We start from the raw sequence: 27972 nt of genomic DNA, 5'->3' as shown, positions 1-27972 counted from the left end.
CACCGCCCGGGGTGGTCTGCTTCTAGTTCTAGTTTCGCCTCGACGGCGGGCCAACCACCAGCTACCATGTTGAACCGCGGCGGCCTCCGCTCCGGATGGTTAGTCGTGTCGCACGCTGGGACTGCGTTGACCAGACCGTGTGTTTGCGAGGTCAGATCAGGAGGGCGAGCTGCCGGACCAACCCGGGGTAGCGTAACCTTTTAAAATGCAACAAAGTCCCGATAGTATTTTCTGTGTCAAAAGATGCAACGGGAGCTAAGCTATGGATGTTCACACTGAAGCAAGACAACACAGATTGTGATTGCGTCTCTATCGCCACGGTGTAGCAGCAACAACTGTACACAGTTCGTGTGGTTACAGTTCTATTGAGATCCTCAATCAAGAACACACAAAAAAGAAGAAATGCAACGTATTCCTGACATGAATAAGCTGAAGGAACTCCTCTGGATGTAGTAACTGTAGTCAGCGTGCCAAAATCCTCTGTCCCGACGAGACAGCCACACAAAACTGTAGCTACCGCACCAGCCAGTAATAACGTCGGCTGGCTGTCGGGCGTAGTATACTGATCAGCAGGTGGAGTGGGCTTGGGTTTTTGCTCTGCGTGCGGTCCTGATGCTCCAGCCGTCTTGTTGGAAGCCGATCAGGATCACCAAAAGGACCGGCCCCGTGCGGCAGGGAAGAATGCGCCATCTCTACCATCTACTTGTTTGGGCAGTCTGATGCACGGTGACCGGATTCGCCGCAGTTGAAACAAGCACCGCTGAAGCTTCTGTTGCTGCAAATAAGGGGAGGCTATTAGCCATGTAGCCTGGGAAACAGAAAGATCATAATGCGCAGTACTAATTTGCAGTGTGGTAGTTGATTTATCTTTTGTTCTGAAAATAACTTTCAAGGTAATTTTTTATCATGATTCAGGGAGGCAAGAATGGGCTGTAGCAAGATCTAGTAGGCTAAACAGACTACTTCACCTGTCAGTATTAGTTATAGAACATTATGTTACCATATACTCCTATCCTAATGGATACCCAAGCTTGATGAATGAAATACCAGGTCGCTCTAAGTGAACTACCTAAGAACCAATACCTGGGTAGCACACACCTAGAATTGCTAACTTTGCTACATTGTATCGGGAATCTTGCGAAGCTTACCTCTCCCTACCACCGAAGGATGATGAGCGCCCACCGAAGGATGGTGAGCCACGGCTGCCATAAGATGATGGGCGGCTACCAAAGGACGAGGAACGGGTTGATTTTCTCCCACCGCCTGACCTGTCATCATCTGACCAACTATCGTTGTCAGACCTGAAGCTCCTGCCACCACGGCGGAATCGGTCCTCACCGTCAGTGTCCCAACCACCCCGGCCTCTTGCAGCGCTTCCACCCCTGGAACGCCTGTTCCTGGAACCTCGGTCGTTGGAAAAGCGACCATAGCTATCAGTGGCAGGACCATCATCTTGCAACGCAGGCAGCTGAAAGCAGGAAAGAATAACAGTCATCACTGACTTCCAGAAAACCAAAATCACATTCGGAAAATATTAGGAACTATAAAATTAATGCAATTTAAGCAGGCTTGGTTGGAGATAAATAAAGTAGAAAAAATGTTGATCAAAATAGTGAGAGACTAGACTTCTAATTCCTGTTTATCTCAGCCAGCAGTTTTAGCACATGCTGTAATGTATGGCATGATAAACCAAGATAAACATCTGCGTATATTTCATGACATAAATTATCCATAACTAACTTGAGCAGATGAGCCGCAAAAAATACCTTCGATATTTTGGTTAAGGTGTTTCCTGGGGGGAGCTCCATAGTAAGCAGGTCCTTTGCGATTTCCTCAGGCAAATCGAAGACTGCTCCTTGGACCTGATATGATGAGCAATGCATTGATTAGCAGTACAAATTCATCAGAACAAGGGAAATAGCATACAATATATTCTACACAAGTCTTGGTTCATTATTATGCATACAATTTTCCTTCTCGCAGATTGTAGACAAAGTATCAGTACAATTAATTGTTTCAGATGCCTACATCCAAACAAATCTGTAGGATTTAAAAAATAACCCCCAACCAGCAAGCTGTATCCTACTAACTGTGGCACAATATGCTTTGTCACTAATTGACACCACAGCATAAAAGACTTTCATTTCATGGTTGTAGTTGAAATCAGGTTGGAAATCATGCCCAGCTTTACACAAATAAAGGGCAAAGAGCAAACAAAAGTGAAAAAGAGAGTGGTGTAGACACGCAGAACAAGGCAGTTACAGTTTTAATACAAGAAAACCATCTTGCTAGTGCCCTGCGCTCTGACTAGATCCCATGCACATTACGGAAGTAGTAAGAGACACGATCTTTACAATTGTAATGGGGAACAATTTAATATAGTCAGGAAAAAACTCACGTTCTCATCTGCTGTTAGGTATATTTTGCCAACTTCATCTGCAGCAGCTGAATAAACATCAGATAGAAAACCAGTAACAGATCTAGGAGAAAAGAAGCCTCTGCCATATCCTTGTTCTCTAGTTAGTTGCAATGTGACCCATCCCTGCATTTTAATAGAGAGAAAGAAAGCATCTGAGAGCGTCCTCCTTAAGAATGAAACCACAAGAAAAGACAAATGCACAACAAAAGTAATGGAGCTTTTCTAGATGATCGCTTGATGACCTGTTATAAATTCATAATAGAAAAAAAGTGCTAGTTGTTGGTATTAATAGTCATATAACATCAACCAGATAATTTTCAAATCTAGAAAACGGAAGCCAGAATAACAGGATCAAATATTCAAATCGATGGCAGAACAGATGTAAGGTATGCTTAACTGTGGAAAGTAGTTGACCTCAATGGTAGGTATAATAGAAAACAATGCATATGTAATTTCCTTGTGTCACTTCATACCTGCTCATGACTGATCAGAGAACGTGAAGAAGGTGGCTGAGAAAACCCACTCAGATGTGCCAGTGCAGAAGCAAGAGCATGAGGTCCTAATTCTTCTGTTAATTTCTCAGCTGCTCCAAGAAAGTACTGAGTCGACTCTGGGTGCACCCCTCGCAATGTAGCAATGACATGCTCAGCAGATGACTCCAGCACTTCTCCCATGGACGGAGGGCTTATAAACTCAAACTTGCAACCAACATCACGCTCAAGAGAGTTAACTGTCCTCTTCTGGCTGCTGGTAAACATCAAGATTGCAGTTCCTGCTTTCCCAGCACGTCCAGTGCGTCCAGAACGATGGACAAAAGTTTCTGGATCATTTGGCAATTCATAATGGATAACCTGCATACAAAAATGAAGCCTCTCAATAATTAGGCATTGTATGCCTACAGTTCATTTTAAATAGCATAATGCAAAAAATGCACTTTACAAGTTAAGTTGAAGTGATAAAAAACAGTATCAAGTAAATCACAAGATTAACCAGCCCAAGACATCAGACAGGGATGCTATCAGACATACCAAAGTGATGATGTTCCAGTATGAAACCCAATGCATGCCAAACTAAAATACAGAAGAACACTTGAATTTGTTTAGTGGCAAGATGAAAACCTTAATTGCTAAATTCCTAAATGGCCAGGTAAAAAGAAACCTAAGTACATTGCTTGAAGATATGATACCTCGTTTGGCGCTATAATATAGTCTTAAACTAGGAATTCTCGCAGATTGACTTTTCTAGAAGAATGTGTGATGATAATTTGGTAAGCAGAAGTTGTTAGACATAGTTAAGCTAACCATCACAGCTCCATGATACTGAGTTAACACGCGTGTTTGGAAAGGTGTTTTACAGAATTACAGTATCTAGAATCAGATGAAGTGAAGAGGATTGTGAACCCACCAAATCAACGTTTGGTATATCAAGACCACGGGCAGCAACATCTGTAGCTACTAGAACAGTAAATTTGCCTTGACGAAATCCATTTAGTGTCCGCTCACGCTGATGCTGTGAAATATCACCATGAAGTGCCTCAGAAGCAATAGTGTTTGTCAGTGCCAATGATACCTCATCTGCATCTTTCTTCGTACGAGTGAAAACAATGGTTTTCCCACCCTTTGCATAAGCCTGACAACAAAATATATGGATTAGAATTGACACTGATTAATCAAAACAACTTATCTCATGCGATAGATATGTGAAAGTGACCAAGTCTAAGCAAAACCGAGCCCTTAAAATGTTTAATATGCATGGCAGATACATATAAAGAATTCTGTTCTCAATCAGAACATAGTAAAATTATACAGCAACATCAGTGTATCAACTGTGACATATTTCATGATCTTATATATTTTTATATCCCAATAGACAGGCAAACCATCACGAAATCAAAATGATGAAACTAAACACCAACACAATGTTAATGTTGATGAGAACAACAGCACCATGATTATCGAAGTCCCTAACTTGCCAGCATCAGAAACTATAAGGAAACAAATGGCACAAATCCTTTTTGAAAACACTAAGAGCCGCAGCACCCAGTTTCAGAAGCATCAATCATTTACAGTTTGAACCCCCACTGAGGAAGGAGTGACTAAATGTAACTTGTAACTGCTAAACAGGGACCACAGTATCAAGACTTTTCAGCTTAAACCAAGCTGAAATGAATGCAGTTGCCAAAGTATTCAAGGAAATTAAAAATGATATTCATGGAAAAGTAGTCAGACTAAGAGTAAAAGATAGACCTATGTGTTTATGGTTATGGTTATGTTGATTCAAATAAAGCATGCATGTGCTAGCTGCCTGCACCATTTACTATTATCCAAGGGGCTAGCAAAAGTTAAACCGAAAGGTGAGAAGAGGGGAGGGAAAAAAGAGCTAAAAATTCCAGAGCAGCATTAGCATACCGTAATTAGATCACTAAGAATGGTGCGCTTTGATGTTGCTGTGAGTGGGATAGCATAGAGTTTGATTCCTTCAGCAAGCTTTTCATCTTTATCACCAACCTTAACACATGAAGAGACACAATAACGTATTAGGACATAAAAGTATGGAAAATTAAACCATAGCCAGACACAGGTGCCACAATTATCTCACAAGGAATCAACATGGGCCTTCAAGTGAAAGTACAATTAACAGCTGAAGAACACTCTTAGCATCCCCTATGGCACTGTATTAGGACATAAAAATATGGAAAACTAAACCATAGCCAGACACAGGTGCCACAATTATCTCACAAGGAATCAACATGGGCCTTCAAGTGAAAGTGCAATTAACAGCTCAAGAACACTCTTAGCATCCCCTATGGCACTGTATTGATAAATATCTAGAGTCCAAAACCAGCATGGCATGAATAAATCGTTGTTGTGACATACGTGTCCTAACAAAGTGCTAGTCAAAATTGCATAAATAATGAAACAAATAATATGTATTGACAGTAAAAGTCATCCTTTACTCCTTCGGAGAGTTTCATGAAAAAGGAAATAGCTGATTTATTGTGGTTTGTCGCTATGCACCATGAACAAGAATTAAACCCAATATTTTCAGCTGTCACATGGTGCAACAGAAACAACCACATGGGTTTCTTGTCCAAGTTTTTAGGCCAGAATATTTATCAAATAGCATGCACCATGACCATAAACTAAGATCAAGTTAAAATGACATCTGCAATCACATGTAAGAATAATCCCATACAACATTATATACTTGAATGCTCTCAACTGTGTGACAAAAGAACAGGGTAAATAACAGCAAATGAAAGTGGAGGAATGGAAGCAAATACCAAGTCAATTGTCAAAGGGTTGTTCAAGTACCGCCTGGACAGTTTCTTCACCCAACTAGGCATCGTCGCAGAGAACAGCATGCTTTGCCTGTCCGCGGGTAGCTGTTGTAATATTGTTTCCACATCTTCCTCAAACCCCACTGCAAGCATTTGGTCAGCCTCATCCAGGACTAAATACTGAACTTCTCCCAACTGGAGGCTTCCGCCATTTATCAAATCAATTATGCGGCCAGGTGTTCCAACAACAACATCGACACCACGCGATAGTGCGTTCTGCTGGACATTATACGAGACACCGCCATAGACACACACTGTGCCGAGCTTGGGTGCTGATTCCTTTATTTCTTTCTCGACTTGTTTGGCTAACTCTCTGGTAGGTGCCAGAACCAGAGCCCGAGGAGTGCGACCTCGCCTGTGAAAAGGGAAAGGAAACAGTCAATGTGCCTGTTAATTATCAACTGACTCCGGTGAACCTGCATAGAAAGATGAATGGGTACCTTGTACTTCGACCATCGTCTTGCTCAATTAATTTCTTGATCATGGGTATACCAAAGGCCAGTGTCTTTCCGGTTCCAGTTTTTGCTCTAGCAATCAGGTCGCGGCCCTCAAGAGCGGGAATCAACACAGCCCTCTGGAGGAGGAGACGGAAAATGAGCAAAATACAACAACAATTAAGACCCAAACATGAGCTACTGAGCTCAGTAAAAACATGTGGCACATAGCATGCAACTGAAAGTGCAGCTAATTTGTCTGGCTATATTCATATGCACTATTGAACTTCAATAGGAATATCTATGCATTAGCATACTAATTGGTGCTGAGGAGTGTACGGATACGTGCTAGACTGCTAGTAGTAGGCTAAGTGTCAGTAAGGACTAATCCACTCGGAATACACTATGCTCCTAATGTCAGCACTAAAGTAACCACTCTTATAATTCCCTGAAAATAAGCGCCTCAAAGTTGGTGGGCAATACGCAAGGTCTGTGCCACGAATTTCAAAAGCAGTAACCCAATTCCCCAAATTGAACGCCCACTGGACCCCTCCCCGTCTCCTCCCGTCAGCCAATCCTGCAGCACGGCTTAGCCGCGCGCTTAGAAGCAAGCGAGGCAAGTAAGAGAGAGAGAGCAATAGTTCATTCACCTGGATGGGGAACATGTGTGTAATCCCGCGCTTCTCGAGCGTGGCGACGAGCTCGTCGGGCAGGCCGAGCCTGGCAATGGCGAGCTCCTCCTCGCCCCCCTGGAACCCCTCCCCCTCCTCGAACCCCTCGTCGGCGTCGCTCCCGTACGGCCCTTCCTCGTCCCCGTCGTCGCTCCCGAGCTGGAGCCGCTTGAAGGCGTGCTCGCTGAGCACGGAGTTGGGCGAGGCCACGGCGGCCACCGCCGCCCACCCGCGCCGCTGGAGCGCCCAGCAGCGGAAGGCCGCGGCGCGTAGGCGGACGGCGCCGGAGGCCGTGGCGGGGTTAAAGAGGGCGAGGGCGGGGAGCGTGAGGAGGGACGCCATCGGGGGAGGAGAGGGGATAAGAAATGGAACGGATGGCGTTGAGAGCGCGGAGGAGCGCAGGGCTTTATACAGCCGGGGTGGATGAGGGTTTGAGAGGGGTTTTGGCCGATGGGCGATTGGGGGCGACGAGGAGCAGCCTCGTTCACAGGATGACTGTGTCGCGCAGACGCTGGCTGCCTGCCTCTCTCTGAGATTTCAACGGCGCTGGAACTGCAACGCGCGTGTCGCCGCCTCGCCGGCCTTGGGAGCTTGGGAGTGTGGTGTATTTTTGCTTTTTCTTTTTTTTAGTCTTTTTTATATAAATAAAAAGTAGCAGTATAATTAAGAACAAGAACACGAGTGCAAAAAAGTGGTGGCGCAGAAATTCACCACAAAAGCCAGGATGAAACAGGATGCAGCCAACACGCGGCTGGGCCGACCGTGCGATTAACCTCCGGCGGTCCAGCACGCGGAGGGTGGCTCTTCTTCACTTACCAACATATTAGTATTGACTTGAGAAAAACCTAACCATATGCAACTAACCTTAAATGTTGTTGCTGCGGTAAAAAAAACTTGAATACATTTGGGAGAGATGGTCCCTTGCCAATCAATACATTCTCCCGCAAAGCAAAGCCTGTTCCAAGAACAGTAACCAACCCTGACAAGTAGCAAGACATTATTTTGATTGTTCTTAGTTGGACAATGAGCCAAGGGGCGCCCAGTCCAAGCGGTTAGGTGGCCCGGCGGCACTTCTCAGGTCCTGAGTTTGACTCCCCGTGGGAGCGAATTTCAGGTTGAGATTAAAAAAATCCCCTCGCCCGCCCCCAGGTGCCAAAGCGCAGTTTGGCCCCGGCCTAGTTCTCACAGGGTTACGGTACCACTGCGTTAGGATAGGGGCGGAGGTTCGGAGGTTTTCTCGATCTGTGTAAGATCTTCTTAAGGGCAAAACCCGGGGCATCATCCCCCCGTAGGTCGAGTTTTTTTTCTTAGTTGGACAATGCATTGATTATCACAGCAAAATTATTCAAGGGGTATCACATCATACTATCATAGTATGAACAAAATACTTGGTAGTAGATCTGAACAAGCCAATGCTGGAAGGAATCCACATCTCATATCCACCATCTCACTAGGAGGATAGCTGATGGAAAAGACAGAAACTTATAGGCAGTCCTGTCCTGCCAATAGGAAATGTTTGAACACAGCAGCAAGCTTATGGGAAGACACAGGTTGATCCAAAAATATCATGAAGTATTGTAGAGCGTAATCCTTACAACTTTACAGGATAAGGCGTGTTAACATCCAAAATAAGATAAGCCCCACAACTTTAGAGGCTACAAACACAGAATGTCAAAAACACTAATTATGAGTTAGAATATATACATACACTCTCAAAGTTAAACTACTTCTATTCGACCCAGAGTCATGGAGCACATCCTGGTCAAATGGTCTTCATCATAAATCCCCTCCAGCATCCTTAACATCAACAGTGAACTTGTACTCCTGGTCACAGCCCAAGTAAGAGTCTGACATCAAGTAAATCGTGTAGTCCATTATCCCTGCTTCTGCAGGAGCACAGAACTCAAGTTTCACTCTTGCCCTCTTCTGAAGTGCCACTCTTTTGATTGCCAGCAACTGGTTAGTGGAGCTGTCACCAATCACCAGCCACCAGCCTTCTTCCTTGGGCTTGGGGAACCTCGGCGCATGAACTGGCCCAACCTCACATGGCAGGTTTGCCATGTCGCGCTCCAGCGTTACCTGAACGCCTACATTGTCGCCAGCACTTGTGTCGTCACCCTCACGGACCTCATAGACCATATCAACATTGGGGAACCGCTTGAAGAACTCAATGATGTCCTGCAGCTGAGAGTTTGATAGCTGCAAGAGATCCCGCATCTCATCAATACCCATCTCAGCAAGATCAAAGATACTCTCGATGGGCTTCGCTTCATTTTCCTGGCACCTCTGAGCCAAGTCCTTTGTGAAGTGAGGAACTTGAAGCAGCACAGAATCACGATCCCACATGCCTTGTGTCACCATTTGACTCAACTCCATTGCAATAAGAGCAAGACTAAGCCAACCATTGCTGGAGATAACATCAACCATTGCCTGGAGCAACTTATGGGTAGAAACGAGAATCTCCCGCTGATCAGCTGCCAGGTTCCCGACCACTGTGTGCCTTGAAAAATGGCTTGCAGCAGCGCGTTGACCTTCACATGTGGATCGCCATACTTGGGCTTCTCGATAGAGAACCTCTGGTGGCGAACAAGCCTCTCAATGAATTCTTCCTCACCAGCACGACCTGCAAGCTCTGCATATTCTGATGCAGATGCTAGAATCTCTAGGAGCCCCTTCATCTTAGTCTTCTGGGTCAGCATAGAACTGAAACGTTCAATAGTTGCATATCTAATATAGTAGTATGAAGCAATAAGACCAAGGTTGAGGGGCTTCAGGTACATGTCCTCCTCTATAGCGACACTTGCCCGTTCGGCTGGTCAGGTCCCAGCTTTGTTTCAGCTTATTATCTCTCACAGAATACTATTGAATCATCCAAAATCATCCAAAATCAGCCCAAACCTGACCAGCCAAACGGGATTCCAGATCATTCAGGACAGTCTCAACTAACTCTGAAAGATGATCTGAAAGATGCCTGTGACTTACACCCTGAAGATTATAGTAGCTAGGGTTCTTTGTCAGCCGCCGATACATGAAAGTCCAAGTAAGGTAATCCACAGCATCTTGCTTATTCTCTACAACACCAGCCACGACCTCGGCATTCATACGATCATGCAAGAAATGGTGAAGATTGCTCTCAACAGGGAAGGCATCATAAAGGAACCTTTTGTAGTACTCTTTGCGAGGCGCATGACACAATATGACACATTTCCCTGAGTTATCTTGAAGTGGCCTGTTGGCATGACCCATCATCTGAAGCAGATCTGCAATTCGATAATCTTTGCGAGCGTTCTCATGGCCATCATAATACTGAGTCCCCATGACCACCACCAAATGAACAGGCAATAGTCTTCCCCAACACATTGTGCTGCTCGCAACACAAACTTGGATCCTCCCACTAAGGAACAGATTTGTTACAAGTTCCTGATCAAGTTCGCTTAGACCCTGATGCAAGTAGCCTACACCACATTTAAGTGTATTCTTAAGCGTCTCGTCTTCAACACCTCTGGTGAAAGCATCCATCTCATCTTCTGACCCAAGGAGAAATGGTGCAACACCACCCTCGACACTAGAGTATGCACATAAGTCCAATGCAGTCAACCTTGCATGCTTCCTTGCATACACCAGGGCAGGTTTACTGTTCTTTGTATGCTGTGTGATGGCAATGTAGGCAGGCTTGGTCATTGCTTGCATCCTTGCCTCAAAGTTTGATATATCCACACTCTAAATGTGAATTTCGAATGGCACAGGTCTTACTGCTGGAGGGAAGTTGAAGAGGCCATGAGAGGTGGCACCAACCCATTCACCGAGATCTTTAGCATTACCAACTGATGCTGAAAGTGCTACGATCCGTATGTTACTAACAATATGACTTGAAATACACCTCATCCTAGATACAATGACTTCCAAAACATGTCCCTTATCAGACCCAAGTAGATGAAGTTCATCAACTATGAATAAGCTGACCTGTTGGATGTGCTTTCGCTGTTTCCACCGACGAGACAGTGCATCCCACTTTTCAGGAGTACTGATTATGATCTCCCCTTTATCCAGAAGCTTCAAATCAGCTGTAGTTTCACCAGTGAGCTCAACTACCTTGGCAAATTCTGCAAATTTGTGCCCCAGTCCCTGTACCTTTCTTTTGCAAGAGCTTCAACAGGAGCTATATAGACAACCCGCATGTTGCTCTCACCAGACATTGCCCTCTGGTGGTTTCTTAGTATAGCAAACTCTGCACATGTTGTCTTCCCAGTGCCCGTTGCTGCAGCGACCAACACGTTGTCATCGCTGTTATACAACACAGTGAATACTTGAGTCTGGATGGGATTGAAATGCTTGAAAGCACTACTATAGAGGCCTTCATATTGCGCATTTTTCAATGCAGTAACAGGTAGAGGCTGCAGATCAAGCAATTGAGTTGGTGGAGCATATTTTTCTGGTAGAATTAAGTGCCTAAAGCAGACAGGGAGAATTGTCTTAGAACCAAGCCACTTGTCAGACACAACACGTACAAAATATTGAGGGGGCAGTGGCTCATATATCGGCACTGTGAAGTTCAATGTATGATCTTCGTTGACAAATTGTTTCTTAAGCATGAAACATTCATGGTGAAGAATGGACTGGCCATTGTTGTCCTCAACAATAACCCAAAAGGGCTCCACATATCCATGCACTTTATCATCCCACAGGAAGTCAGGTGTAATGGTGAGCTCAAAACCCAAAACTGTAGGAGTAATCTGTTGGACGTGGGCTGACAGGTTCAATTTTGGTAACTGGTGGATGCACTTGTGCAGCAGTCTCCCCGTCTTGGGATAGCTGATCAGTTCACCAAGTTCCTGTGATGACAGATCATAGTACCTCTCCCAAGCCAACTCCTTTTTCTCCAGTTTCATCAGGGTCTCCTTTGGAATTCCAGGAAACTGCCACAGGGGAGTTTGGACACTCCACATTTGTTTATCAACCAGCTTGCAAAGATTCAGTGCCTTGTCCGCTAGTTGAGCCCATCCCCTCTTCAGAACAATCTCAAACAATGCTCGTAAGAGACGGCCAGCACTCTGCATTACAGAAGGGGCGAAAACATAACTATGTGGTACAATATAAGCAAGAAATTTAGGTTCGAAAAGTGTATTAAGTAAGGTGAAAGCATGTGTAATCGACAGAAGAAAAAAAAAAGGTGCTACCTGTCTGATGTATACCATATCAGAGCTAAGAGAAAGGCCTTCCAGTTTCAACCTAGAAATATATGCTTGCAGCAGAACATTGATCTTTGCACTAGGATCCTCCAAGCTCTCTTTCACAGGAATCGGCACACGATCCAAAAGCTTTGCCAGTTCCATTTTCTCATCTAGCCTGGCACCAACATGCTCAAACTCTTCACTCAGAGAAAACAGTTGGCACAGCTCAATATCCCCCATTGTAGGCTTCAAGCACTCGTTGTATTTTGAAATAGTTCTATGACTAATATAGTAATAACTGGCAATCCTTCCCAGCTCAGTAACTTGAAAGTATCCCGTTTTCCTGTCATACTTTATCAAATTGTTCTTATCCAGTAGATTTGCAGAACAAAAAAAATACAGAAGATCAAGAACAGAGCAGGCAGAGATAATACGATGTAACATCAACTATATTTATGCAATATCAAGGAGCGGTAAAATTAACAATGAGTATGGAATTAAAAGCAAGCCTAAAACTTCTTTGTATCTCATTGCAGTATCAAGAAGCACATATGATGCTTCAACAACACAGGATTTATATCAATAACCTACATCTTCTTTTCAAACAAAAAAAACTATGTTTTGAGATGATCACAGTATTATTACGTTTAATTCATGTTTGCTTAACTATAGATATTGTACTTTCTGAAGCAAAATTATTGTACAACAAATTGCATGGTTGTGTCTGTATCAAAACAAAATTACATGCAATCAACATGTGCACCTACGAAAAGAAAATTGTCATTTCTTTATATGCTTATCATTATCCACATCACATGTGAAACACTGCAAATAATGTGCAACCTACGTACCTATAGGGGGAAAGCAGTACCAATTCTTTATATGCCTTGCCATTACCCACATCACATTATCGTGACAAATACATGTGAAAGGTGTTAGATTAAAGTATGTCATAGTATTAAGATGAAATGAACACTCTAACCATCATAGTGCAACCACTACACATGCAGCGACAAATTTATGCTGCACAGAGGAACACCACTACAGCGTTATCCTACGCTACATTGCCAAAGGATCTAATTGCCCAAGTAGAGCACCAGTTAGATTCAAAACTTTGTTACCAACACAGTGAACCTATCTTAGTACTATATGCCCTACTGCAGAGACTATTGACCAATGCAGGCAAATGCAATTATTAACTAGTCGTAGTAGACTGTAACGAAACACAAACGCTTAACAAATATCTTGCACATGCAGTTGTGAGAGCCTATGGGCTAGATGACCTTTAGAAATAGATTAACCGAAGAAGATACATTAGCAATTGGTGCATGTTCACATAAGCAAGGACTAAAGCAATAACTGAGAAATAAAACAGTAAGGATGAGACGTATACAATTTACTTACCAAATCGGCTCTCCTTTCCTCAAGTGTTTTATCCCTCTCCAAGATATCTGCTGGCAAACCATATAATGTCGGATCGCGAAGCATCCGAATATAGAGGTAAGTATAGCCAAGCCATGAGCATGCTTCCCGAGCATTCTGAATTGTCCCCAGAACAATCTCAGCATTCAACTGATCAGCCAATTTGGATGTGAACTGACTCTCAATAGGTAGCTGCTGATTCATAAGAGACAGGTAGAACCACAATTCACTGTGGCTAGTCAAGATTATTCCCTCTCCATGTGTATCATACTGAAGCCTTCCTGCACGACCAAGCATCTGTATAACATCCAGAGGGCATAGTTCTGTCCAAGCACCTTTTTCCGGGCTGTAAATCTGTGTGCCCTTTATGATAACAGTATCTGCAGGCAAATTGACACCCCATGCAAGGGTAGCAGTGGACACGAGTACTTGAATGTGCTTGTCAGCAAAAAGTTCCTCAACGAGTTCACGGTCAACCCTTGCCATCCCTGCATGATGAATAGCAAACCCATACGGCAGGAGATCTTTAAGATCATTGTTCTCGACAAGATCTGCATGAGTGCCAAGTATCTCTTGGCTTACACTCTCATTCTTCAGAAAGCAGCTGACTGTATCGTTTGCTAACGCTAGATCTCTGATGGCTTTGGCAGTTTTTGCCGTGTCCTTCCTCGAGTGTACAAATATAAGCACTTGATGCTTACCAGCGGAAGCCATAACCTTCTCATAACAAATCTCATTCATCAACCGCATCCTCTGTAGTGGCTTCCTCATAGTTATCCCAATGTACTGCTGAGCAAGAGGGCAGGGTCGGTAACAGTTGTCGAAATAGAAAAGGTTTCCTTTGCGAACACGCAAGAATTGTGCAACATCGTCATGGTTTGGTAGAGTCGCAGATAGCCCAACGAGACGAATATGCTCCTTGGTTGTTTCAATCTGCCTGACTATCCTAGCAACAATGCTCTCGAGAACAGGTCCTCTGTTATCATGCAGCAGATGGATCTCATCAATGATTAACAGCTTCACCATTTGGGTACAGGTTCTATCCCCTGATTTCCTGATCACAATATCCCATTTCTCAGGTGTCGTGACAATAATCTGTGTTTCATCAATCTGTTGCTTGGTCAAGTTTTGGTCTCCACTGAGCTCCTTAACACTAAGGTTGTAACATGTCAAACGCTTCGACAAGTTTCCAACAACTTCAGCAACCAATGCTTTCATTGGGGCCACATAGACAATTTTGTACTTGGTATTATCAAACTTTCCGTGCTTCATATGCAAACCGATCTGCTGAAGGATTGTAAGTACAGCAATATTTGTTTTGCCAGCACCAGTCGGAGCGCAGATTAGTATATTATCTGGTTTGAAAAGAGCAGCAGCATAGACCCTGCTCTGAACTCTATTCAACTGCGTCATTCCATTGAAAGCTGGTTGTGCCCACCCTGGCATATCAGATATCTTCACAATCTTCTCTCCTGTTTCATAGGGTTTAGCCTTCGGTGCTGGCACATGAACCTCCTCATATCCATTATGGGGGTTCTAAATGATCCTGTGGGAAGTTCACATTTCTTGATAGCCATGAAGAAACCACCCTGGTGAAAAGAGAGGCTGTCAAGATCAAGCAGCCATCTCTGTCCTTTCAACCATCCACTCTCCATATCCCCCTCGGCTGCCCTGCGAGCCCTTGCAACATCAAATGCCCATACCATCATTGTTGAGGAGCCTCTTGACCTCATTCCTGATGCTTTTCTCCAGGTTCTTCTGCCTCTCCTTCGCAGATGCTCTGGTTGCACGTAACTGCTCCAATATCGGAGCCAAGCTTGGGTCACTTCGGTGGCGAAGATAAAATGCTGTTGGGGTCGACCAAAATACACTGTGCTAACTTTTAATTTGTGATAATATAATACTATAGACATATTAATGATATTCAACAATATAATATTATGGATAATAATTTATAAGCTTGCATATTATCAATATAAATATTATTTTCATGACCAAGATCCTTCACTTGTGTTAAATTGAAATCAACGGTACGATATGACTTAGCCAACTCTATTAAACTCTAAATTTTGTTATCACAAAAGAATTTTTCTTGGGATTGAAACCAACGATACTAAGAGCAAGTAAAATAAAAGGATTGTAGGTGAACTATATGTTGAGATAGAGGAGAGAGAAGGGAAGTAAGATGTATTATCAGTCTTGCTCTAGGTGATTTCCTTAAGCACAAGAGATGAAGTCAGTTTTGTTTTCATTATTAAAAACCTTTAGGTTGCGTTTGGAAGTAGGTATTGAGACTCAGAATTCGGAATTGGAATTGCTAACTCCGAATGGCGCTGTTTGGATGTCATGGAATTTGGACTTGGAAATGAAACTCAATACCAACCGGTATTGGTCCCGCTCTCACCCGTTCACCCTTGATACCGAGCCGAGCCCCTCCGTATCAAGGGTGAACGGGTGAGAGCGGGACCAATACCGGTTGGTATTGAGTTTCATTTCCAAGTCCAAATTCCATGACATCCAAACAGCGCCATTCGGAGTTAGCAATTCCAATTCCGAATTCTGAGTCTCAATACCTACTTCCAAACGCAACCTAAAGGTTTTTAATAATGAAAACAAAATTGACTTCATCTCTTGTGCTTAAGGAAATCACCTAGAGCAAGACTGATAATACATCTTACTTCCCTTCTCTCTCCTCTATCTCAACATATAGTTCACCTACAATCCTTTTATTTTACTTGCTCTTAGTATCGTTGGTTTCAATCCCAAGAAAAATTCTTTTGTGATAACAAAATTTAGAGTTTAATAGAGTTGGCTAAGTCGTATCGTACCGTTGATTTCAATTTAACACAAGTGAAGGATCTTGGTCATGAAAATAATATTTATATTGATAATATGCAAGCTTATAAATTATTATCCATAATATTATATTGTTGAATATCATTAATATGTCTATAGTATTATATTATCACAAATTAAAAGTTAGCACAGTGTATTTTGGTCGACCCCAACAGCATTTTATCCTAGCTTCGCCACTGTCTTCGGCCCTGGCTAAGCGTGTGCACCAAACAACCTTGAGCCGGTTGCGCAGCAGCAACTTAATGAGATCAAACTTCTCATAGTCCAAGAGCATGACAAGGCGATTCTCGACATCTCTGTCATCGCCCTCAGCTAGCTCTACTGCGATCAATGTCCCCATCCCCATATGCTTGGGATATCTTCCTCTGAAGCTAGTAAGCATCGATGTCCTGAACATTAACAGCCAGCCCCTGGTTGGCGTTCTGCATGTCATTATCATCTAGCGCAATGTCCATTTGCATATTGCCGGGTTCATAAATCCGGGGTTCCTTGCGGACCGGCTTCCCAACAAAGGTTCGGCCCAAGCAGACGACGCGTAGCTTGTAGGCCAGCCCAGGTATCTAAACGACAGGCTAGAAGGGTGATTCAGTCACCGACCGGAAGGTCTGGCCGAGGAGGAATGGCGCCCATTTTCCGTCTCCGGCCCACCTCTCCGACCGGAGCGCTCATTTCGGTCCCCAGCCTACCTCCGGACGGCCTCTCCTACCGAAAGGCCTGGCCAAAACACTACTTCCGACTCCGACCCCGCATCTCCCGACCGGGGTACGCCAAGCCCCTACTCTCTACTCTTCTCCGACTGGCGCGATCAGAACCGACTGGGACCAACCGACTAGGGACGCCCGCTCGATAAGGACCAGGAAACAGACAAAGAAAGTAAGGCAGGGTGCACAAGTCAAACCGTAATCCCGAGGGCCGTACTCCGTACACCGGCAGAAACAGTACTCTGCACCTCCTTGGCACAACAGAGCCTAAGTAGTGTTGTAGGCGCCGACATTTTCCTCCACAGTATTGTAGGTGCTATTAACTCTCATACGATAAGGCTCCCCCCCCACATGCCTCTGGACATCGACAGTGTTGTGGGCGCCGACATTTACCATACCGGGCGAACATGGTAAAACCCCTTGCCTGCCTCCAGGTATCAATAGTGTGGCAGTCGCCGACGTCTGCCATACCCGAAGAAGACAACCCAACCTCTCATGTGCATCTGACATCCAACTGTATTGTGAGAGCCTACCATCATCCTGTACCCGCCGGCATGGTTAACAAGGCTTAGAAGCATACGTACTCTCTCCCTCTCACTTGTAAGGTCATCCCCTTTATCTATAAAAGGGGATGCGCTTTCTTCCAACAGATAGGTTCATTAAGCTCGGTCAGATTCATTCAGATCGATCAAGTTCACTCATACACAACCACTGAACCATTAGGTTCTAACCACAAGCACATGCTTGAACACTTAGCTCATAGTGGGGCTCCCGTCACTCTCGGCCCTTTCGATCGGAGTCCGACCGGACATCTTGTACCCCCCATCTTTTTTTTCTCGTTTGCAATCCCACTGCAAACTTTGAGCACCTAGGCTCAGGAATAAAGTCATCGACCGACTCAAACTGGACGTAGGGCACGTTGCCTGAACCAGTATAAACCATGTGTCATTGAGTGCTAGGCCACCTCCGATCACAACGTACGGCAAAACTATAAATATTTACTTGTTGGTCACTTTCTACATCGACAGTTGGCGCCGTCCGTGGGGAAGACGTTGTATGTTCAACACTTTTTGGTCATCGGATGGCCCACTTTTCCGCCACCATAGCCATGGCGGGTTCAGACGATACGATTCGCTTTGGCTCACTGGAGTTTCCCGCACTCCCACCTGTTGGGAGGTGGGTTCCACCGTCTCCGAGCCATCCCAGGCCTTCCTCTTCGGAAGCCTGGACTTCATCGCCGACCGGCTCGGCGTACTACACCTCCGTGAGGAGGCTCTCATTCCGACGCCCATCGAAGGGGCGCCCTCCATCAACTCCGGGACGCACCATGACTTCAACAACGAGGCATCTGCGCTTCATTACGAGTAAACTCTCTGCTCAAACCCCGTTGTGAGTAATGTACATACTGTTATTTACTTACTTTTCTCTATTTTCCGCCAATTATCCAGAGGGACCCAGTTGTCCTCGCCGCGACCGCCATGCGATCGGTTCCCCTATGGCCTCGCGTCTCCCGCGGACACGTACGCCCAGGGGCTCCGAAGGATGTCGACGCCGCCCCCTCTCACATCCGAATTCATGGGGATGGCGAGCAATGCTCCCACCTGTTTCCTAAACCTCATGAATGATGATGTTGAGAGTGACGGCTCTAGCATCGGCGATGTGGCGCCTAGCCACCGTCCGTCCCGGAAGTGCGCTATGGCAGATGCTCTGGGACAGCCACCGGCGGAAGCAGAGTCCTCGCATACTCACCCCCCCTCTAGACCCTTGTGCAGAGACCCCCGCGCTCACACGGGAGCATGCCGAGGATCTATGACAACAGCGGCTGAACTAGCCGCCGACTGCGCCAGCGCGCTCGGCGCCCCACACAGCGGTCCGAGCGCATAAACCGGCGAGCGACACCCAGGGTCACGCCCGTTGGGTCTAGCGCAACACCGTGGATAGGGGGAATGATCCCCCACAGTTCGCTCGAGCCAATCAGAACATCATCGATGTGGCAATGCTTCTGCGCGGCCTTCCCGAGCCGAATGACCCCCTAGGAATAGGCGATCCACCGGAACCTTCGGGCACTAGTGGAGACCACGGCTGTTCAATAGGCAGAGAGCTCCATATCGCGACATTGACTCGTGGCCTCTCTCCCCACAAGGGGAGTGGGGACGCACCAGACGAATCGCTCCACTCGCTCATCACTACAGTCGTCGAGCGCGGCACAAGAGGCCGTATCTACGCCTCATCTAGACTTGACGACCGCTCCGCACCGACCGCCTGTACATGAGTGGCTCAAGCCGAACCGAGACGCTCGCAGCAGCGACCGGAGCCCTAGCCCCGATGGCTTGGGACCACGGGCCTTTGTCCAATGCATCCAGCGAGCGCCGCTCCCGCAGTGCCCCAACAGAGGCTGAGGCAAAGGCAAGGCCAAGTGCCAGGATCAGGACAAGGGCCCCTCCACACAGAAGGGGAAAAAGAATAGAAAAGATGGCCGCTGACCAACCAACTCTATGTTGGTCGCCACGGCTGATCTCACGGGCAAGTAGTGTAACACCTCGGGTGTTTAAAATACTAAAACCTGACATGTCATCATATGCATTGCAAAGCATTTGGCATTTGGTGAAAACTTTGAGATGCATACACTAAAACGAGTTTATATTCATGTGGTATGTGTTGAATTGTATTGTTTGACTTAAATTCAAAGTTTGTTTGGATTTTTGAATTTTTCGAGAAAACCCCGCTTTTCAGCATTTAAATCCTACCCTAAAAATCTATTTCAAAATATAAGCATATTTTGGGGTTGATCCCAAAAGCAAAAGTGTAGAGCTTAACAAGTTATACAAAGTTTATTTTTGGAGTTTTTCAAGTTGTTTAGAAAAATTTGGAGTAATTCAAAAAGGCGTAATTCGTTAAATATTCCCTATTCAAATTCAAAAGTTCATTTCAAAATCTAGACCGAATTAGGAGATGGTTATAGAAGCAAAGTTGTAGAACTTTTGATTTTGAACAACTTTTGTTTTTGGAGATTTTTGAGTTGTTATGAAAATTTGAGAGTAATTTGTGAATTTTGGGCGAATGGCAAACTTGTAAATATTGTGAACAGTGTTCACCGCAAGAGCTACATAGCCGGCGACCGTCTTCGGCGTTCCAGGTGCGCGCGTGGCGGCCTTGGCTTCGCGCTGGCGCGGGAAAGGTGTCGCCGTGGCTTCTCCTTGCTTCCTTGGCCGCCCTATAAAGCTCCGACGCCGTCGTCTTTGCCCTTTCTTCTTGCTCTGTTTTCCCGTCGCCGCTGCTCCACTCCGTCGAGCTCTCACCGTCGACCTAGCACCGTTGCCATCTCGGCAAAGCGTGCTCCAGCTCCGCCATGTCCTTGCGCATCCAGCCAACCCACCAATTCAGCTAGTCTAAGTCAGGAACTCGAGTTGCATCGTCTTCTTCCTCGCGGCCGGCAACTCCTCCGCCGAGCACGATTCACCGTGGCCAGAGCTCCACGGTGCATCTTCGTCCCTGGTTTTGGCTGATTCTGCTTCGTCTCGATGCTGTAGTACTTAATCCATAGCTGGTTGCTCATTTTGATCACTGCAGTCATCGGTACACCATCGCCGACGATGTTTTGCTCCGCCGTGATCACCGTGATCGTCGTCACGCCTCTCCGTTGCTTCTCCGACCTCGCTCCTTGCTTCAACGCGTTCGGGGTGAGCCACTGGTGCTTCCTGGATCCCTTGTTTGAGCTCTACCGGTCGCACACCGCCGGCGTAGCGCTGCCGTGCCACCGCGTCCGCCATGGTCGACGACGAGCTAGTATAGGACCGTAATCAGTGCTGATAGGGACGTCAATCGATGCGCCTAGACTTGGCGATCATTTTGGTACGTTGGTCGTCGCCGGTGAACTCACCGTCGACGAGAATTCGTCGATCAGAGCCGTCGCTGCCGTGGTCAACGTCGGAGGTTGAAGATGACATGTGGGACCCGGGTGTCAGTGACTCAGCGTTCTAAGTAGATTTTCTATTTTTCAGAATTAAATGAATAGTGCTATAATTTGTTGTTTTTGTGTAGAATTATTTAGAGCTCCAAAAATTATGAAAATTTTTGTGTGAATTCTCTATGAGGTATATTATATAACAAAAATTTGAAATATTGATTTTCAGTATTTTTGGGGTATGATAAAAATTGCTCAATTAATAAATAAATGACTTTCCATGATTTTTCTAGGCTTATTTACTTGTCCAAAAATTATGAAATTTGTTTTGCCACTTAGTTATCATGTAATGAACATTTACTAAAATTTTGAGCTCAATTAGAATAAGTTGATTTATTTCATAATTTTAATTAAATAATTAATTCATAAAAGCAAATAGTAACCTTTAGTGATTTAGGTTTTGTTTGTAATTTTGGATTGAGTGATGACCTTGGGTCATTTGTTGATAATGATCCTTGGCAGTTGATGTATGTGTTATGAAAAAGATTTAGTTTGTTTGACTTGCAACTGTACCGCGAAGGAAAGTTGTATTCAAATTGTTAATTTTTGTATCCATCATCGAGCATCATATTTCGTATTTCGCATCATGTTAAACGTGGCATTGTTATTACGTGTAGTGAATGAAGGTGAACACGTGGTAGTTAATCAAGCTGTTGAGGAGGTTAATCCGTCTGTTGAGGTCGGATCGAATACTTGTGTGACGTCGCAGGAATCGGACTTTTCCGTCAACGAAGGCAAGCCCCGGATGCATACAACCCTACCTTGTGTTTTACAAATTAATTTCGCTTTTGCTTTCCGTTACTGCATTAAGTGATTAGGAGTTAAGTAAAAGCCTAATTGGTGCATTACCACCCTTGTTATTCCATATTTACCATATTACCAGTTTTAAACTCGTATATGCCTAGTTTTGCTTAGCTATGCGTAGAACGATGAAAGTCGGGTGATTACCTGCCACCTGCAAGTTTTAAATGGAACCTTGGTTACTTATGTTATCATGTGATATGGGATTGTGGAGTAATAAATCTAGACCGGGCGGACTCGGTGTGTGTGAGCCACAAGACATGGAGGTCTTGTGAGCGGGTTCTTTCCGCCTGTGTCGATTAAGGCACGTCCGTTGTTGAATTGCATGAGGTGAGAATTTGTAGTACTAACCACATACTCCAGTAAGCCTTCACTTGGCGATTCTATTACGAGAATGGCTACTCGCGCACTGGGAGTGGAGAGATGGCGGGAATAGCGTGTACCCACGTGGCTATGGGCTGGATTGGTGGAGTACTGTATTCTCGGGTGGCGCGGACCCGTTCTTGTTTCAGAGGATCCGAGGGTAGGTTGGTATATGTAGGTCAGGGACCTGCATATGTCGTGTGGTCTGGAAGTCCCAGCTGGGTTTATAATCGGTTCGAATCGTCGTTGCTCCTCGGTTATGGAGACTCAACTCACTGTTCATCATCGTAGCATTAATAACTGGAACTTGAATAAGGCTTGTGAAGGTGTTGGATATGAAGTTTCATGATCTCAGTATGGATCGTGTCAGCTTTGTATATGATTTTATGAAGCTTTCTATATAAAGACTTTTGTTAAAGAGCTTTTACGTAAAAGAACTTTAATTATTGCTAAAACCCTACCTTGAATCCCTGAGCCTGCATTCCTGAGTTCTATCAGTTTTATTTCGGTTAAGTCTTGTTGAGTACTTTTGTACTCAGGGTTCATTGACCCTTGTTGCAGGTGAGCCTCATGAGCAGATCTGTTTTGGATCGTGCTGCATGACAGTTGTACCTTGTGATGATGATGAGAAGTAAATGTGTGGCCCTTGGGTAGGGCAATCTCCTTGTAGGTTTTGTATTATATTATAATGCCACTCCACTATTTTGTTTTGTAATAAACATCGAACCTAGTTGCGAGGTTTGAAACCACCATTTTGTAAATTATGTTATTGTAAGACTTCCGCTGTTTTTACTCTGGTGTAGATATTTGAATAAATGTTGTAATACTACAATGACTCTGTAACGTGATCCTGCTCGGAAATCGTGGATGATTTGGGGTTCCCCGAGGACACCCGACAGTCTTTTTAAGTTATTGGAAACATATGCATAAATGTCAAAGGTCATCGGACAGTGACAGGTGCATGTGGGCCCTATAACTTAGGAGGTTCTGCCACAGAATGGTATCAGAGCGATTGTTACAAGGTTTTTGTTGTATTGTTTTACAAAAAAATTCAAAATGATTTGGGATGACTAAATTTAACTTGATAATTTGGTCCAAATTGCTTCTGACTTATCTTATTTCTTTCTCACCATTCCTTACTTGATTAAAAGGGTCTTGTGTGGTGGAGTAGTAATCTTACTATGCCCTATATAAAAATAAATGTTGTTTATGTGCATTATAAACTTTGATGTTTTTGTTCGTAAGAATGATTCATGCATCATTATTAATTCACTCGTTACTTCCTTCACCTCTTAGTCTGGAGTTGAGTAGTGAGACTGGTTTGAGTAATGTAATCCATCATAGCTGCTCTTTAGACTTTGATCAAATGGTCTTACTTGGATTAAATTGGTTTCCTACAGTATGGCTCGTGCCAAGATGACGCCCCGTAAGTCCACTGAACCCAAAGGAGTTCCTCGTCACCAACTTGCCCCTAGAAACGATGGTGCTAGCAGTAGCAGTTCTAGGCCTAATCTCCAAGCAGAGATACATAGGATTTCTACAGAATTAGCACAAGCTACTAGAGATAGGGCTTTGGATGCTATACAGGTAGGAGAATTACAGGATCAATTGAGGCGTCTCACCACCGCACACAGGAACTGTGAAAGCATGTTAGTTCGTACGGTGGAGGGACGAAATGAGGCTTGGCATAGGGAAAATGTAGCTAGAGCTAGAACTCATGAGCTAGAATTCTATGTAGAAGATTTAGAAGAACATAATACCTATCTACATGAGGAAGTTCATAGGCTTAGCAATCTACTAAACCCGAATCATGAGCCTCAAGCTGATGCCATGGACCCAGGTGTCATCCTTGCCGATGAAAGTGAATCGGAAGAGGAAGAAGAAGAAGATCCTGAAGAATTAGTAATGATCAATGAAAGTGATGATGAAGGCGGTAATAATTCCGGAATGGATACCGAGCCTGAAGTTTGAAGTAATCACGGAAAAGAGTAGAGTTGTATAATAGTTAATTATGGTTAAGCTAGTAGTCTTGTTTAGATGTGTTCTTGTGTTTAAATAAGTGGCATCGATATAATGCGGGTAGTAAGCTCTTTGATCTTTGAATAAAGACTTGTGAATAAAGCTTGATTTGGTATGAGCAGATGCGTCGTACGCGGGGATCGCATATTCCTGGTACTTCACAAGATGATGATGATATCCCCAACCCGCCACCAATGCCGACCAATCTGGCTGATGCTATCGCTGCATTAGTCAATGTGACTGTGGAAAATTCTCGTTTGCTTCATGAGATGGCTCAAAGTAATCAGAATCAGATGCATAGAAACCATGGCTGCAATCATAACAGGCATGAGGCTACCTATGTGGATTTCACGGATACAAAACCCCCGGTGTTCACCAAGGCAGATGAACCACTGGAGGCTGATGACTGGCTTAGGACCATGGAGCAGAAATTTGATCTTATTCACTGCACAGAGTTTCAGAAACCGGTGTTTGCTGCCCAGCAACTTAGAGGTGCAGCTGGTGCTTGGTATGCAAATCTAATGGCCATGCAACCCGTAGGCGTTCCGTTAACTTGGACAGAATTTCGCACTGCTTTCAGAGCCCATTATATCCCGGAAGGAGTGATGGCTATGAAGCTGGATGAATTCCTTGCTTTGAGGCAAGGGGATCAAACAGTTATGCAGTATGTGGGAAGATTCAATCATCTATCGCAGTATGCATCTGAACATGTCAATACGGATGCCAAGAAAAAGAAATGGTTCATGAGAGGTTTGAATACCAAACTACAGACAATGATGACAGCTTGTACCAATATCACTTATCATGAGGCAGTAAATATTGCAATTGCTTTAGAGGCAAAGTATCGGCAGCATAAGGAGCTCAAGAAGAAAAAGAATGTGCCGTCTGGACCTTTTGGTGGAAACCAAAAGAGGCAGAGAGTGCTTTATCATCCAGTAAACCATTATCGTCCTCCTTATCGTCCGCCACAGTTCCAAGCCGGGCAACAGTCAAATGTCCGTCCTGCTATAACCTATCCGAACTCACAGTCAACCAATGCTCCTGGTGGTAATGCTCCAACGTCACAGGGTCACAACTATCCATGTTACAATTGTGGAAGGACTGGTCATTTCTCTAGGGAATGTCCATATCCTAGGCAGGCTAATCAAAATTATCAAAAGACCCCTGCCAATCAACAATAGGGTCAAGCACCAAACAAGAACCACAATTAGAATGCTCAGAAGGGCAAAGATGAGACCCTAAGGTTATGTGTTGACTATCGTCCATTGAATGAAGTGACCATCAAGAATAAGTATCCATTACCTCGGATAGATTTGCTTTTTGATCAATTGGCCGGAGCCAAAGTTTTCTCCAAGATAGATTTGAGATCAGGGTATCACCAAATTAAGATAAAGCCTGAAGATATTCCTAAAATGGCATTTACCACAAGATATGGATTATATGAATACTTGGTGATGTCTTTTGGTTTGACAAATGCTCCAACTCATTTCATGTACCTGATGAATTCAGTATTCATGCCTGAGCTAGACAAGTTTGTAGTGGTATTTATAGATGATATACTAGTATATTCCAAGAATAAGACAGAACATGCAGGACACCTCAGAATTGTTCTGACTCGTTTGAGAGAACATCAATTGTATGCCAAGTTCAGCAAGTGTGATTTTTGGCTTAAGGAAGTGCAATTTCTTGGACATGTCTTGTCAGCCGAAGGAGTTGCAGTTGATCCTAGCAAAGTGAGGGATGTGCTTGATTGGAAACCGCCAACCACAGTTCATCAAGTTCGGAGTTTTCTTGGATTAGCGGGATATTACCGTCGGTTTATTCCAGAATTCTCTAAAGTATCAAAACCTATAACTAAATTGTTGAAGAACCAAGTCAAGTTTGTCTGGTCATCAGATTGTGAAGAGGCTTTCCAGACTTTAAAAAGGCTGTTGACTACTGCACCAGTGTTAGCTCAACCTGATATCGAGAAGCCGTTTGATGTTCATTGTGATGCTTCAGGTATTGATATTGGATGTGTGTTGATGCAAGAAGGCCGAGTCATTGCCTATGTGTCCAGGCAACTTAAGCAGCATGAAGAACACTATCCGACTCATGATCTGGAGTTAGCAGCTGTGGTTCATGCTCTAAAGATTTGGTGACATTACCTGCTTGGTAATACGTGCCATATTTACACCGATCACAAAAGCTTAAAGTATATCTTCACTCAGTTAGAATTAAACATGCGACAAAGAAGATGGTTAGAACTGATTAAGGATTATGATTTGGAAGTACATTATCACCCGGGTAAAGCAAATGTGGTTGCAGATGCCCTTAGTCACAAAAGTTATTGCAATTGTCTGGCAGTGAAAACAATGGGTTTGACTTTATGTCAAGAAATGGAAAAGTTGAATGTAGAAGTAATTCAACAAGGAAGTTTGACCAACATAATTGTAGAAGCCACTATTCGAGATCAAGTTATTGCTGCTCAGAAGGAAAACAAGGGTATAGCCCATATCAAGAAAAGAGTCAAGAATGGGAAAGCAGAATGCTTCAGCATAGATGATGAAGATGTGTTGTGGTTCAAGGATCGCCTGGTGGTACCAAAAGTTCTTGAGTTACGACAGTCAATTCTAGATGAGGCACATGCTACTAGGTTATCTATCCATCCGGGAAGCAACAAGATGTACCATGATTTGAAGCAAAGATTCTGGTGGACTAAAATGAAAATAGAGATTGCTAGATATATAGCAAAGTGTGATACTTGTCAAAAGGTGAAAGCTATACATTTGAGGTCTGCTGGTGAATTACAACCATTACCTATTCCATCTTGGAAGTGGGAGGACATAAGTATGGACTTTATTGTTGGTCTACCCAAGACATCAAAGGGATTTGACTCAGTATGGGTTATTGTAGATCGACTCACTAAGTCAGCACATTTTCTTCCAGTCAAGACCATATATCCTATGATCTAATATGCCAAAATGTACTTAGCAAGAATCATGAGTTTGCATGGTGTACCAAAAACCATAGTGTCAGATAGGGGTACACAGTTTGTCTCCAGCTTTTGGAAACACTTACATGCTTCGTTAGGTACCAAACTTCTGTATAGTACAGCTTATCATCCGCAGACTGATGGGCAGACTGAAAGAGTCAATCAGGTACTTGAAGACATGTTAAGATGTTGTGTCCTTAACTATTCCAATAAGTGGGATGAGTGCTTACCTTTGGCCGAGTTCTCGTACAACAATAGTTATCAGGAAAGCATTAGAATGGCTCCATTTGAAGCACTCTATGGTCGTAGATGCAGAACATCGTTGAGTTGGTCTGAGCCTGGAGAGAGAAGATTCTTTGGAGTTGACCTTGTGAAAGAAACAGAAGACAAGGTTAGGCAAATACAGAGTAATCTGAAGATAGCTCAGTCCCGCCAAAAGAGTTATGCGGATAGACAACGGAGACCATTGGTATTTAACAAAGGAGATTTTGTATATCTGAAAGTATCACCAATGAAGGGAGTTAACCGTTTTGGTGTTAAAGGAAAGTTGGCACCCCGATACATTGGGCCGTATCAAATTTTGGAGAGGTATGGAAAAGTGGCATATCGCTTGAAATTACCTGAACATCTCACAGCTGTGCATAATGTGTTCCATGTTTCTCAATTAAAGAAGTGTCTCCGAGTGCCTGAACAGAATGTTGAAGTTGAAGGAGTAGAACTAGAGCCGGATTTAACTTACTCCGAATATCCTATCCGAGTGCTGGATCAGAAAGATCGTGTTACTCGAAGACGGACAATCAAGTTCTATAAAATACAATGGAATCAACATTCAGAAGA

The 27972-nt window shown here is 44.2% G+C and overlaps 1 protein-coding gene and 1 pseudogene across 1 annotated transcript; both read right to left on the bottom strand.

Moving 5' to 3' along the window:
* Nucleotides 1-276: 276 nt before the first annotated feature.
* On the bottom strand, nucleotides 277-7257 carry LOC136500121 (DEAD-box ATP-dependent RNA helicase 3A, chloroplastic-like). Its single transcript, XM_066495536.1, has 10 exons — nucleotides 6844-7257; nucleotides 6200-6333; nucleotides 5703-6114; nucleotides 4828-4926; nucleotides 3824-4048; nucleotides 2893-3270; nucleotides 2399-2542; nucleotides 1767-1862; nucleotides 1149-1468; nucleotides 277-775 (listed from the first exon to the last, which is right to left on the bottom strand). Exons 1-10 carry the CDS (start codon nucleotides 7204-7206, stop codon nucleotides 700-702), a joined length of 2247 nt encoding a protein of 748 aa, XP_066351633.1. The 5' UTR covers nucleotides 7207-7257; the 3' UTR covers nucleotides 277-699.
* A 1383-nt stretch (nucleotides 7258-8640) lies between these two features.
* Nucleotides 8641-27972, bottom strand: part of LOC136455566 (DExH-box ATP-dependent RNA helicase DExH12-like) — a 45798-nt pseudogene continuing 26466 nt past the window's right edge.

The sequence above is a fragment of the Miscanthus floridulus genome, chromosome 1 (genome assembly GCF_019320115.1).
Source record: "Miscanthus floridulus cultivar M001 chromosome 1, ASM1932011v1, whole genome shotgun sequence".
NCBI lineage: Eukaryota > Viridiplantae > Streptophyta > Magnoliopsida > Poales > Poaceae > Miscanthus > Miscanthus floridulus.
Note: the sequence above shows the minus strand (reverse complement) of the source record. Positions and strands in the feature narration are given on the sequence as shown.

Excerpts from the sequence above, each read along its gene's own strand:
- LOC136500121 (XM_066495536.1), bottom strand. The coding sequence starts at position 7,206 with ATGGCGTCCCTCCTCACGCTCCCCGCCCTCGCCCTCTTTAACCCCGCC. Across the intron at positions 3,271-3,823 it reads ATATACCAAACGTTGATTTG|GTTATCCATTATGAATTGCC; the intron begins GTGGGTTCACAA and ends TTTTGTATGCAG. Across the intron at positions 2,543-2,892 it reads CTCTGATCAGTCATGAGCAG|GGATGGGTCACATTGCAACT; the intron begins GTATGAAGTGAC and ends ATTAAAATGCAG.